This window comes from Typopeltis vanoorti, chromosome 4 (assembly GCF_054136105.1).
Source record: "Typopeltis vanoorti isolate ZY-2024b chromosome 4, IOZ_Tvanoo_1.0, whole genome shotgun sequence".
Classification (NCBI taxonomy): Eukaryota; Metazoa; Arthropoda; class Arachnida; order Uropygi; family Thelyphonidae; genus Typopeltis; species Typopeltis vanoorti.
This window is the reverse complement of record NC_143552.1, coordinates 100,513,788-100,529,033: the sequence shown is the minus strand read 5'-3', so window position 1 is coordinate 100,529,033 and position 15,246 is coordinate 100,513,788. Positions and strand designations below refer to the sequence as shown.

The window sequence follows — 15,246 nt, the reverse complement described above, 5'->3', positions numbered from 1 at the left end:
AAAAGAAAGTTGAAAAAATTTTCTTAGGATATGAGAAATTTTTTTCAGAAATCCTTGTGACATAATGGAATGACTCGACATTTGACCGTTTCCACTCTTCGGTAAGTAAGTCATGGGTTCCTAATGACATTCACAAACATCCATACTCACAGTGAAATAGATGAATTTCATTTGCCCAGTGTGACACCATTTCTTGGTTTCAGGATTCCTTTAGTAAATTGAATAACTGCTGTAATAAATTGACAAGAAAATCTGCAGTAAAAAGACAACACTACTATGAAACTAAGAAAGAATATGGAAAATATGTTCCTGAATCCTGAATGGAGAACCTGTGAAACTATTTATATGAATGAGAGAGAGAAAGAGAAAAACACTAAGCTACCTGTATACAAGACAGTATTTAAATTGAGAACAAGAGAGTGCTCAAGAAAATCAGATGTTAAAATCTTTAACTTGATCCATTTGCTGTGCCAAAGAAGACAAAAAATTAAAATGCATATTCAAAAAACTCTCTTCAATAACCTAATTCAGTTTGTAGACATCCTGTTTAGGATAAAAACAGTCAACATCAACTAAACAGGAATCCAAAGCTCACTTTCAGAATTGACAGATCATATATCTCAAACAAGCTGGATAATATTCTTTTTTATAATAGTTATTTCATAAATATCCACTCATTGAATATTATTACTCTTAAAGCAAATGTTAGAAATTTGTATTCACTTTTCTATTAAACTTTAAAATTAGATAAATATATAAATCTTATCACAAAAGTGTTTGCCTCAAAACAGGCAACTTTTCAAATTTTATATATGATTCAATGTATCTAAGCAACAGTTTTTGCAGATTCTTTTTGAAAACTATTTGCATTTAGAGTCAATTAATTAAATATTCTGCACATAATTCTCTTACGAGTAATTTCTCATTAACTTACTTTAAATACAAAAAGTTTTTGAAAAATATACTAGTGCTTTAACATATCATGCAAACATATTCTGTCATTGACTAACTTCTACAATACCTTTACTACCATAAATGGTGGTAAAGGTATTGGAGAAGTTCATCAAAAACAATTGAGAAATAGGTGGATAAGAATATGCCTTATTAATTTCCTCACTTTTTATAATAGAGTGAATAACAACTGAGTTGGATAAAGGGAATGGTTACATTATACAATAGAAATGAAGTACATACAATACAATACAAATGCTACTTGATTTTTCAAAAGATGTTCGACAGTATCTTTCACTACCACTTGGAACCCTTTTATACAAATTGGAGATGGGTATGAAGTTGGTGATATGAACAAGATGGCTGATGGACAGATACCAAAGAGTAGTATATGGAGGAGCAGAATCCAGAATAAAGCAGGTGACTAGTGGTGTGCTTAGACCGCTGCTATGTAATTCCTACATCAGTGATGTAGGAAATAGTTTGAAGGGAAATATTGAGGTGCTTGATGATGCAAAATTGGATAATGTAATAGTTAATCAAGCAACATAGAGAGAGAGAGAGAGAGAGAGAGCCTTCAAAATCATTTAGATAGGCTGACGATATGAGCAAAAGATAATGGGTGCCAGTTTAATGTGGAAAAGTGTAAAGTTATGCATTTTGTATTGAAAAGATTGCAAATTTTGTACTACAGTGACAGAACCATACTCTAGGAAATAGATGAAGCTAGGGACTTGTGTGGTGCTATTGGATAGGGAGTTGAAGTTCAAATAGCATATTGCAAAAGTGGCCAGAGCAGTACATAGAATTACTTGGTCATTGATGAACACACTGACATACAGAGATAATGAAGTTATCGTTCTCCTTTATAAGGTTTTGACTTGTTTACATCTAGATGACTGCACTGCACAGGTGACTAGCCTGTGCAGTGGAAAGGAACCAAAGGTAAGTGACTAACATGGCTAGTAGTCTGTGGAATGCTCCCTACGCAAATAGATTGAGAGTGAAGATTTCAGAAGTTAGTTGATAGGTGGAAAAGAGAGAATACAATAGAAATGTTAGAGTTACTAAAAGGGATTTATAGAACTAATGCAGAGAAAATTTTTCAATATCTAGCTAGAGGGTACAGAACAAGGAGTTATTCCTGGGAATTGAGTAAGAGTGCAGGTTAATAAAAGCCTTATGACTTTTTTCACTTGGAGAGTGGTGAATGAGTGGAATAGATGCTAGAGTTTGAGTGCTTTGTCAGTGAATGCATTCGAGAAGAACAATAGGTGTTGTGTGGGTGGGTGTGGACCACTTGTGATAAATTTTCAGATTCTGTGTACGTTCCCATCCAATAATTATATTTATTTTTATTCTGAGAATTTCACTCTATACATTTCTTGAAACATAGTCAACAAGTTTTCCAAAGTTGGAATTATATAGCCTAGTATACACTTTCTTCAGACTAAAATTCTCTCCCATTTAAGAATGTTTGATAGTTTTAATACTTTCGCAAGTGCGTTTATCAAAAAATTTATACACTAAATATTTCGCCATTGAAAGCACTTGAATACAAATGTGCATTAAAATTATATTTCCCTAATATTCATGGAATAGATATAATAGTTGCTTATAATACTTGTTTGAATTAAAGTTAATACATTAATTTTCATGGTTGTAAGTTTGTTGTAATTTGTAACAAGTACACAGAGTTTGTAAATCATCCTAGTACAAGGGATTAATAACTTTAATCTGTGCTTCTCCTATAAAACTCATTGCTTTTATACTTTTCAGAAATCATCATATCGTTTGCCCTTCTGTGAAGAAAATGTATGTTTAGCACAACAGTATGATCATAAAATGTATGCTGTTGGCTCTCGCTCCCACACTACCCTTATGGATAGTAGAATTTTGAAACCTTTTAAAAAGATCCCTTCACCTTACCGTGGGCATGGTGTTCGTTCATTAAGTTTTTTTGGTAACCTGTTAACAATTGGAACCGGAATTGGAGCTATTCTGTTTTATGACGTTCGAAATGGTCGCTATTTACAGCATCCAGAAAAACCGAGTGGTCATAACATTGAATTAAAAGCTACCCCTAGGTGTGTGGTAAGTAAATATAGTAGTTTAAAATGCAATAAGTTACTTATGAATAGGACGCTACCATTTAACATTGTTTATTTTTCCGGAGAAGAATAAAGTTTCCTGCACTCTTTTATATTATTTTATTTATTCCTTCATTTTATGTCAAAACATCCACCCAAAATAATACTGTGTAATTTGAATTGGTATCTAAACACACACACATCAGTTAGCTGGAAAGCAGACGAACCTGCCTTATATTAAAATAAACGTATTACATGGCCATAACAGGCATTGAATCTAATACATTAGGGAGAAAATGAGATTATTATAGCAGGCGACCAGTTTATTAGAGGTAATTTATTGAACTGTCATAAGTTCTTCAGAATATCTCATCCTGGAGCATTGACTCCATGTTTGCAGAAATGCAGTTCAATCAGATTGTTGGCAGTGGGTCCATTTCACAGCTGTTTCATTTCAACTTATACCCAAAGATGCTCATTGGAACTGAGCATTAGAGTGGCAATCAGTCCATATTATTCCACCACATCCCAAAAATGCTAATTAGAAGACATTTAGAATAAAGTAAACATTCCTAGAGATGACATCATTTGACATGACTCATTATCCTACTGAAGTGATCATTCCATTACATCATGAATGGATGTGTTTGGTCAGCTTGCACTATTGTAGTCCTTGCTCTTCTTGTATCAAAGGTCCTAAGGAGTGCAAACCAAAAAAAAAACATGCCCTAAATCATCACTCCTCTGCTGTCACTACCACCTTGCACTGCTGTGAACCAAGCATGATAGATCCATAGCTTCATATTGTTCACCACCCTTTTCCTTCCATATGCATGAAATAACAGGAACAAGAGTCATTACTATACATCCTTTTTTCAGTCCTCTGGTGTCTGGTGCTGACATTCTTTTGCCCACCCTAAATGTAACTGTTCATTTTTGTTAGGCAAGCATGGTATTATCCTCGATAATCATGCTTGTTATATCACAAGTGGGACACTGTCCAACAAATAGTGCACTCTGTCACGATCCCTACTGGCATTGCCCTATAATCCTCATCTGCCTCTTTCATTGAATAACTACTTTTAGCCACTTGCCTGATGTTGACTTCATGGACTGTTTATCTCACACACACTCCAGTGTACCTACATCTGTTGTACATGGCCACCCTAATAGCATAATGATTTCAAGAGAACCTTTTTATATTGTCTGGCTCTTCCTGTCATTTTCCATTAGAATTATTCAGGTCATAGTCTTTATCCATTGCACATGCTTGAATGCAATATAATTTGTCATTTATTTATAGCAAATGCTTTAGTCATTGGTAGCAGGCATTTGTAATATTTTGGCTACTGAATTGAAAAAAGTAATTTTGTAAGTGGACATTACGAATGCTGTTACTGACTTTATCTTGGTAGTACCAAATGTTAAAGATACCAAGCTATTTTAAACCTGGTTTTACTCCATTTCCCAAGTAAGCAAACAGACAAACAAGTCAAGTTTGCGCCTGCAAGTGTTGCAAGTCTAGCTGATCCTACATGTAGTGCAAGACCAAGGCAACTCATGGTAAAAGTAGAATAAGTTCTGATCACTAATCTTAATATTTACCATTAATGCAAAGCATATCTCCTGGAGGAGATGTATGACGCTTTGTATTAAAGGCAAGGGGGCCACTACCCAGACCGGTTTCGACCTTTATTGAGGTCTCATCAGTGGGAACTAGGTTAGAAAAATACCAAGATTTTAGTAATACAGAGCTTATGTGTATTTTACCAGAACAAGTTACCATAAGGTATTTTAACCTTATTAAATAAAAATCTCAGGAGGAGATATAAATGTAGAAAGTATTTTACCTTGGGTATAATAAATGTTAAAGATACCAAGCTATTTTAAACCTGGTTTTACTCCATTTCCCAAGTAAGCAAACAGACAAAATTCTTGTAAAATACTTATAAGCTGTGTATTACTAAAATCTTGGTATTTTTTAAGCCTGGCTCCCACTGATGAGACCACTCCCACTGGGTAGTGGCCCCCTTGCCTTTAATACAAAACATCATACATCTCCTCCAGGAGATGTGCTTTGCATTAAGGGTAAATATTAAGATTAGTGATCAGAGCTTATTCTACTTTTACCATGAGTTGCCTTGGTCTTGCACTACGTGTAGGATCAGCTAGACTTACAACACTTGCAGGCACAATTTGACTTGTTTGTCTGTTTGCTTACTTGGGAAATGGAGTAAAACCAGGTTTAAAATAGCTTGGTATCTTTAACATTTGGTAGTACCAAATTTGGCCACTTTTGAAGTGTAGACAATAGAAAAAAAATTGTGATATTGAATATTTCTGATTTAATCTGGTGGAACTGTAAACTTAATATTTTTGCATGTTCTGTCATTAATCCATTTATGTCTAAAGGCAATTTTGACATAAATGGATTTATGTCATAAATTAAGACTTAGTGAAATGAGAAATGCAGTTTTATTCATGAAAATACAAGGTGTCCTATATATTATAGAATGCTAGGAAAATATCCTATGAAAAAAACAAATTATTTTATTTAAGTGTTACTGAATATGGTAAGCCTAAGCCTTGAAGCATTTTATATCCAACCCTCTGTTATATTTCTTGCATCTTGTTGTTTTCATGTGATAATGCACACATTGTGTGTTTGATTTTCTTGGAGAACAATCCAGTGTGCATGTCAAATTAACTTTCAAGTTTTGATGTGGTCTTCCACGCTGGTCTTGTTATGATGCATTTCACTATTGCTTTAAATAAAATCTAACTATTGTTTATGAAAAATTGATAGGCCCATTGCATCTTTGCCTTTGCATATTCTATGTAGCTTCCAGGCTACATAGAATTCACAGCTACACCCATCAAATATGTAATAAGGCTAAAATATCATTTATTTTCTTTGAATGCCAGTTCTGTATTTTGATATGTTCTTGTTCATTCGTCTACTCCTCCCATCTGTTTATTGTAAATTTTACAAGATATGGCTGATGTATATATATGCACTTTTTTAGATACTGACAAAAAGCACGAATGCTGTTCATCAGTATCTAAAATGGTGAATAATAGCCACTCAACAACATTATTCCTAAGAAGCACTTAATTTCTTCATTATGTTACCTGGAAGTTTTGATGTCTTTTCAAACCATATCTATTTGTTTCTGTGGTAATCACACTTATTATATCATCATCAAAGAGTAATTTGAAATATTGTAATGGTAAAAGATTTTGCTTTTTGAGTTGTTTCACATGAGCATCTTCTGCTGACCAAGCTACAATTTTAGGCTCAATGTTTTTCTTTTCCCCATTTGCACTTATGTAGATATTTTTCCCTTTTTTTTTTCCTGAGAGAATTTAGATTCATCTGCAATTGAAGAATTATTTAAAGCAGCTGAATGACATTCACTAACTAAATTGAATGTAAAGGAGCTTAAACATGTTTTCCAGGCAAATTATTTATCGTTCTTGGAACATCTTCTTCACCATCTTTATCAGTAATATTCCCAGTAGCATTTTCAGGTGATAATATAATGCTAAATTCTTTTATAAACCTTCATTGGTAGAGAGCCATTTTCAGCTGAACCCAAAATGTCGTTTAGTTTTGACAGAATTTTGGATTTGCTGTAGAACTATTTAATGTCCATTCTGCTGAGGAAAGTTAAGAAGCAGTCCTGGAAAAGAAGAAGAAAGCATACCAAAAGTTCCTAGTAATAAGCTGTCAGATGCCCTAAAAGGATACAGAGAAAAATGTAAGAGAGCTAAGATGTGTGTAAACAAACGTCCTGAGAAGACTTTGGTAAGAATATAGAAATCAATATCAGGAAGATGACATAATGTTCTGAAAGCTATTGAAGAAGTTTAGAAATGGAGAAAAGAGTACTATAAAAGGAATCAAAGATGATAAAGGTGACATGAAAACTGAAGATAAGAATATCTTAAATGTCTGGAACTTTGAAAGATTGTTAAACGAACCAAGCAGTAAAAGAACCATACTAGAAAATTTTCAAGAGGAATGTAAAGTATATATATATATATATATATATATATATATATATCAATACATGAGGGAAAAAGCCATCAAAAAGTTGAAATGTGGGAAGGCAGCTGGAGCAGATGATGATGATATTCAAAGCAGAAATGCTTAAGTATGGAGGTATAAAAGTTTTGCAGTGGCTACAATGCATAATTCAGAGAGCCTTTTCATAAGGTCGAATTCTCAGTGGTTGTAGTAGAGCTCTCATAGTACCCATCTATGAAAAAAGGGAATAAACCTGAATGTGAGAATTATAGAGGAATTTCTCTGCTTAGTGTTCCAGGTAAGATTTATGCAAGCACATAGTTGAAAAGAGATTGAGAAAGATTGTGGAAGAGAAACTCGGAGAACAAGCTCAGTTCAGGCCAAGTAGAGGTTATGAAGATCCGATTTTCACTTTAATACAAATAGTTTTATAAATTTTTCTCTATTTGTATTAAAGTGAAACTTTAATACAAATAGAGAAAAACAAATTCATCTGAACAGCAAACCTTTTTTAGATTTGCCTTTTAAATGACCCTAGCGTTAAATGGCTCTTTAAAAAAAATAATTAACATCAAAACAATTATAACAGACACAGCCAATGAAACACTGGGAAAGAAGAGGAAATGTCGGAGAAGAAAGGGAATTAGAAAATGGGATGATTGGATTGCCCAAATTATTGAAGACAAAAGGAATGCATTTAAAAAATACTTAGCAACAAGATCTCAAGATGACAATATAGAATACAAGAGAAAAGGAGCAATCGCTGAACAAGCTGTAAGGAAAAAAACAACAGATTCCTGGGACAACTTTGTCTCTGAACTTGAAACAGATATTACATGACCACAGTCCAAAACTTTTAAAATATAAATAATTGATATATAGATCTAAGAGAAAACATATTTCTTTCACCCGTCGATCAGAATACTTAGCTAAGCTATTATAAAAACCTTTGGATTCATAATAAAGATTTTGAAACAATAAACTTCGATAATGAGACACACTTGGATCCTGTATCAATGGACGAGTTAGAAACTACTCTAGAAAGTCGTAAAAATCATAAAACACCAGGTGATGATGGGATAAATACTGAATTAATCAAATATGCAGACCCGAACCTCATAATTTGTTTCCTTAACTAATAAATAAAATATGGAATGGTGAACCACCACTAAAAGACTGGCAGAAGGCAGTAGTTATTCCTATACACAAGAAGGGCGATATTAATAACTGTAAAAATTATAGAGGAATTAGTCTCCTGAACTTTCAAGATCTAGAGGGAATCTGCAATTTTTGTATACCAATGCTAGAAGCATTCAAAATAAGAGAGAAGAATTTTTGGCATTAGTCAGTGAAATCTCACCAAAAGTTGTAGGCATTAGTGAAACTTGGCTGTCAGCAGAAGATGTGGTCACTGGAATTGAATGTGGTGGGTACAGTATTTTCAGGGAGGATAGAGAAGATAGAACAGGAGGAGGAGTACTGTTGATGATAGCTGATGTGTTGCAGCCAAAGAAAGTAGTATATCATGATGATAGACATGTGAATGAGAGTTTTCATTTGAGGCAGTCTGGTGCGAAATAGTGACCAATGCAACCAAATATACAGTTGGATGCTGCTATAGGCCAGGGAGTACAGCGGGAGATATTGAATTCATGCATCAGCAACTTAGTGCAATGAGTGAAGGCTTAGTGATTATTATGGGGGATTTTAATTATGGTGATATCAATTGGAAGGAGGAAATATCACGTAGCAAAAAGGAAATGGAGTTCATACATCTTCTACGAGATAATTACTTGAAACAGCATGTAACTGAAGGGACACGTGGTGTGAGAGTGTTGGACCTGGTTATTGGTTCAGAGGTTATATGCATAAGTAAGGTGTCCTCGTTACCTCCAGTTGGTGAAAGCGATCATGTGGTATTGACTTGGGAGGTTGCAAAATCTGTGGATTTTTCTATTAAGAAGGGGTATGTACGGAACTACAGGTTAGGCAATTATAACAAGCTTCGGAGTGAGCTTGCAGCCATCCCATGGCAGAACATATTGCAAGGGAAAGATGTTAGCAGTGCTTGGGATAAAATCAGCGGGTATCTGAGGAAAGCAATATCAGATTGTGTCCCCATGGTCAGGAGGTCAAACAAGGCAGGCATTAGATGGATGAGCAGTAGTATCAAGCTTGAACTGCAAAAAAAGAAAATGTTATGGAGACTTTACAAGGAGAAAGGCGATCAGGACACCCATGAGCAGTACAAGGCTCAAGCTAGGAAGGTTACCAGCATAGTAAGAAAAGCTAAATCAGATTATGAGAAGACCTTAGCCAAAGAGATCAAGGGTAATCCCAAAGAGTTCTTCCGCTATGTGGCAAGTAAGAGGAAGAATGACTTCGGAAGGATAACCTTAGTGGGTGCTGATGGTATTGAGGTGACAAAATCAGATGTAATAGTCGAGTTACTGAGTGATCACTTTTCAAAAGTCTATCACCCAAGTGAGGATATCTCTATACCTATAGCAATACCTAATGTGAGAATTGAAGCTAAAGAATCAGAGGTATTAAATATATTGCAAAACTTAAATGTAAACACTGCGGTAGGCTTAGATGGATTATCAGCTCGGGTGTTGCGTGAATGTGCAAATGAATTGTCAACCCCTCTTACCTGTATATTTAATTCAAGTTTGAACTCTGGTATGGTCCCTAGGGAGTGGAAGTTAGGCAAAGTGGTTCCTTTGCATAAGGGTGGCTCTAAAACTGCGGTATTGAATTACAGACCAATCACCATCTCAGGAGTAGTGGTAAAAGTATTGGAAAAGTTGGTTAAAGACAAAATTCAAGAATGGGTGGATCAGGATATGATACTCTATAGAGGCCAACATGGTTTTGTTAAAGGTAGATCCTGCCTTAGCAATCTATTAACTATTCATAATAGAATAACATCTGAGTTGGACAAAGGAACTGGCTACACAGTGGTACTTCTGGATTTTGCTAAAGCTTTTGACAGGATACCCCATAGAACACTGTTACGCAAATTGGAGCAGATGGGAATGGATATTAAATTGGTGATATGGATAGGAGAATGGCTCAGGGAGAGATACCATAAGGTGGTGTATGGAGGAGCCGAGTCCAGAATGAGGCAGGTGACCAGTGGTGTGCCTCAGGGCTGTGTGCTTGGGCCAATGTTGTTTAATTTGTATATAAATGATATAGGAAACGGCTTAAAGGGAGATATTCAGTTGTTTGCTGATGATGCAAAGTTGTGTAGTGCAATAAAAAATCAAGCTGATGTTGAAAGTTTGCAGGAGGATTTAAATAAGCTGGTAAAATGGGCAAAAGAAAATGGATGTCAGTTCAATGTGGAAAAGTGTAAAGTCATGCATTTTGGGATTAAAAGATTACCAGCTGTGTACTACATCGATGGAAAGGTACTCCAAGAGATTGATGAGGCTAGGGACTTAGGGGTATTGGTAGATAGGGAGATGAAGTTCAGAGGACACATTGCTAAGGTGTCCAAGATTGCACATAGGATTACTTGGTTGTTGAGGAACACACTGACATCCAGAGATAAAGAGGTTATTATTCCCCTTTATAAAGCATTGATACTTCCACATTTGGATTACTGTGCTCAGGTCTGGTCACCTGGATTCCTTGGAGATGAGGAGGCTGTGGAGAGGGTTCAGAGAAGAGTGACCAAGTTGGTGAGTGATATAAAAAATGCTCCCTACATTGATAGATTGAGAGCTTGTGGATTGCAGAGATTGGTTGATAGACGAAGAAGAGGGGATATGATAGAAACATTCAAATTACTAAAAGGTTTTTATAGGATTGATGCAGGGGAAATGTTTCAGCTGTGTGATAGTGATGGAAGAACAAGAGGTCATCTCTGGAAATTAAAAAAGGGTGTGGTTAACAAAGGTGTCAGAACAAGGTTTTTTGCCTGGAGGGTGGTGAATGAGTGGAATTCATTGCCTGACTTAGTTGTGAGCTCTTCGTCTGTAAATGAATTCAAGAAGAGATATGACAGATATTGTTGTTGCTGGTTTGGGTCTCCCGCGATGAGTCTACTGACTCCATGGAGATACCCGTAATAATAGTAATAAAAAAACTCTAGATATAAAATCTATAGTAAAATTCTGAAAAATATCATCATCATCATCATCAAATTCCTACCGTGTACCCTCAAGGGGTGTACAGGATATGATAGTACTACATGAAAAATTTACATCATTACTAACTTCCTATCTACAATTTTCCTCCAAATCAGTCTGTTACTTGTCAAGACTCCAACATTATCGGATTTTATATTTCTATTGTCTAAAGCACTTTGTACCGTATCAATCCACCTATATCTTGGTCTTCCTCTGGTTCGTTTTGCTGCCAACCTGGCAGAGAACACTTGTTTTGCTAATCTTTCTTCACCCATTCTGTTTAAGTGACCATACCACCTGAAATTAGCTCTGCTAAAGCATTCCTGGATGCTGACAATGTCAAGTTCTTTATTAATATCCTCGTTTTTAATATGATATTGCCATTGATGCCATCTGTTCACGCCTATAATCTTTCTCAGCACTCTCATATCTGTGGTCTCTAGTCTTTGGTCAAGTGTTTTACTTCTGACCCAGCTCTCAGATCCATAAGTTAAAACTGGTTTGAACACTGTCTTGTATACAGCTAATTTAGTGTTCCGACTAATTTCTCTCTTATTCCATATAAATTTATTCAATCGACTTCCTGCCATACCAGCTTTGCTGATTCTGTTGTCTATTTCTATATTTAATTTATCATCTTCACTAAAAATCGTGCTAAGTAGCTGAAATGTTTTACTTGTTCCACAGGTTCTCCATTCACAAGACAGTTGACATTTTCAATGATTCCGTCTATTTTCATTGTCTTTGTCTTTTTATTGCTGACCTTCATACCATATCTATTACAACAGTTATTCAATTTAGTCAGAGAATCTTGCAGACTTGTAGCGGATTTATTTAGAAGTATAACATCATCTGCATAAAGCAAAGAGCTGACATTAACATCTCCAATTTTGATATCATGTTTAATACCACTTTCCTTCATAATGTGTTCCATATAGATAATGAATAACAGAGGGGATAATGTACATCCTTGTCTCACACCAGATTTAACATTAAACCATCTTCCTGTATTTCCTTCAATTCTAACTGCTGACTTACAACTCAAATAAAGACTTGCTTGATATAATGCCCCATTGACATCATATAACTGAAGAATATTGAATAGCTTCTCTCTCGGCACCTTGTCATATGCTTTTTCCAAATCGACAAAACTTAGTACAGATCTTTGTTATATTCGTACGCTTTCTCGACTATTTGTCGTAAAGTGAAGATCTGATCCTGACAGCCTCTATTTGGCCTGAATCCAGCTTGTTCTTCACCAAGCTTTTCTTCCACAATTCTTCTCAACCGTTTCTCAAGTATACTTGCATAGATCTTGCCAGGAACACTCAGTAGGGAAATACCTCTGTAATTCTCACATGCAGTTTTATTTTCCTTTTTACTGTGAGAGTTCTACTCCAATCATTGGGAATTCGTCCCTCTGTCCAGGCTTTCTGAACTATGCAGTGCAGCCACTGTAAGACTCTTATACCACCATACTTCAGCATTTCTGGTCGAATATCATCTACTCCTGCTGCCTTTCCACATTTCAAGCCTTTGATGGCTTTTTCTACTTCAAGTATGGATATGTATTCCTGACTGCATGCCTGGTCAGTGTTTTTTACCACTGTGCTGTCATCACTGCTTGTTTCATTTAGCAGTTTTTCAAATTAATTAATTCATACTTGAAGGAAATCTTTTTCTCCCTTTTTCATGTCACCTTTATCATCTCTAACTCCTTTTACAGCACTTTTTCCTCCATTTTTAAGCTTCTTCAACAACCTCCAGAATATTTTGCCACCTTCTTGATATTTATTTTCTCTATTCTTGCCAAAGTCCTCCCATGCCTTTTGTTTCACTAGTTTTACACAGTGTTTAGCATTCTTGCATTTGTCTGTGTATTCTCTAAGAGCATAAGCTAACTTATTTGCCAGGAACTTGATATGCTTTCTTCTTTTCCTTCACTGCCTCTTTAACTTCCTGTGTCCACCATGGAGTTCTAATTTTTCTATCCTTGCAGACAACTCCACCACATGCCTCTCTAGCTGAATCAGTCAAGTTAATAATGGCGAGCCCATGGCTGTACCTTGTTTTTGAAGGTAGAAAGCGTTTTGCCATACAAAATAACCAGAATGTAATGCATGCGCAAAGAGCGGCGTGATATCTGGAGGAAATTTGTTCTGTAAAAGAAGAATTGTGTCATTGATTGGGACATTTGCAAAGAGGGCAGAAACATCAAAACTTACTAATAGATCATCTTTTTCTAATGTAATGTCTTGGATGATGTTTATGAAGTGTTGTGTGTTTTTGATATAGGAGGAGGAATGACCTACCAACTCTCTGAGTGTTGCCACTAATTTTTTGGCTAAGTGATAAGTTGGACTATCAATCCCTTCGACTATGGGCCTTAACGGTGTGTTTTCCTTGTGAATTTTCTGTAGCCCGTAAATTCTCGGGGAACGAGCGTACTGTAGAAATAGTTTTTTGACCGTATCTTCAGGGCCATGTGGTAATTGACTTAAGTAGATTCTCTGTTTTCTTTTTGATTCTATTAGTTGGGTTATAGTTAACTAATTTGTATGTGTTATTGTCTGAGACCAGCAGATTCTTTTTTTCCACATAAGTGGCTCGGTTTAAGATAACGGTGGCATTTCCTTTATCTGCTCTGGTTATTAAGATGTTAAGATTTGACTTTAGTAATTTTATCGCTGTTATTGTTTTATTATGATTTTAAATGTTGGCGGTTTCTAAACGTATTTTTTCTGCTATGTTATTTGGGATGAATCTTAGGCCTCTTTCAATATTACAAATAAATTCAAGTTTGTTTATCGATTTGGGTGCTATGGCATAATTTAAACCCTTCTTAAGTATCGAGATTTCGTCTTTGTTTAAAGCGTGGTCAGATAGGTTAACTATATTATTGTTACCTGTCGGTGATTGGTGGCTCCTGTTGTTTCTTGCTTCTGGTTGGTTGTTATTGTTCATTCTGAAGAAATTTGAATATGGCAGCTGGTTCTTTTGATCTTTAAGTCTTTGGAATTTGGAAATTAGATTTTCTTTCTTCATTTGGAGGATGTGGTTCGCCTTGTTGTCAGTGATCTTTTCCAGGATCATCCAGATATCTGTGTTTACGTAGCTTGAAAGTTCCGTTTTTTCCTTTTGTAGCTGGTTTTGTGTAGCGGCTAAGTTCTTTCTGGAAGCTTGGATTTGTTCTCTGAGAAGTGCTTTCTCCATGTGGAAGTATATACGTTGCGCTTTTGCTGAGGTGAATTTTCTTTTTAGCCTGATGCAATTTGGAATGATATTGCTGTCCCTACATCGTTTTAAAAAAGCCTGTCGATTGATCAAATTAGAAACCTGATTCTTCAGCTTACCTTGCATTGCTTGTGGGTCGAATCTCCATAAATTCATAATCCTTTCTTTTAGTGTTACACGGTGATCAGCATTCATTTTTTAAATTATGGATTTTTTTTTTTCCCCACTAGAGGTCATGCCAGTGAGTAGCATGTGATCAAATCATTGTTTCTCTAGCTTACGGTTTGAAATGTAATGCAGCTTGTCTTGTATATTTATGTATGCTCCAGATGATGATCTTGATATGAAAATCGAAACGTCGGGATAATAAAAAGAGTTATTTTAACACGGTTGTAGAATCCATAATTTCAAAATGACCCTCTTCTGTTCCTAGACACACTCGTCACACGTCTTCCCTCAGGCTGTCTCTCCTTCTCAGTCTACCGCAAACCCACACACACAGGCCAGTACATACACAAAAATTCTTATCACCACCCAACACAAAAACTAGGGGTCATAAGCACCCTTAAACACAGAGCTCAAACTATTTGTTCAAATGAACAAGCTCTAAACCAGAAATATGAGATCATCAGCCATACATTTATAAAATATGGATACAGTAAAAAAACTATTCACAAGATCCTCCACAGAGATACTACTAAAAACAAAAAATATTTCAAGAATGCTATTGCCACACCTTATGTTAGAGGCATTTCCAAAAATATAGACAGAACACTACACAAATACAACATCAAAACCACCT

General features: G+C 35.6%; 1 protein-coding gene across 2 annotated transcripts in view; it reads left to right on the top strand.

The window, feature by feature from the left end:
- DCAF12 (DDB1 and CUL4 associated factor 12-like protein) overlaps positions 1 to 15,246 on the top strand; it is a 172,876-nt gene that overhangs the window by 146,085 nt on the left and 11,545 nt on the right. The window contains exon 8 of one of the 2 annotated variants that reach the window (XM_090391379.1): positions 2,731 to 3,038. In XM_090391379.1, coding sequence (XP_090247505.1) covers positions 2,731 to 3,038 — 308 coding nt within the window. Of the gene's footprint in view, positions 1 to 2,730; positions 3,046 to 15,246 lie in introns of both variants that reach the window. The other variant, XM_090391380.1, reaches the window with a different exon arrangement.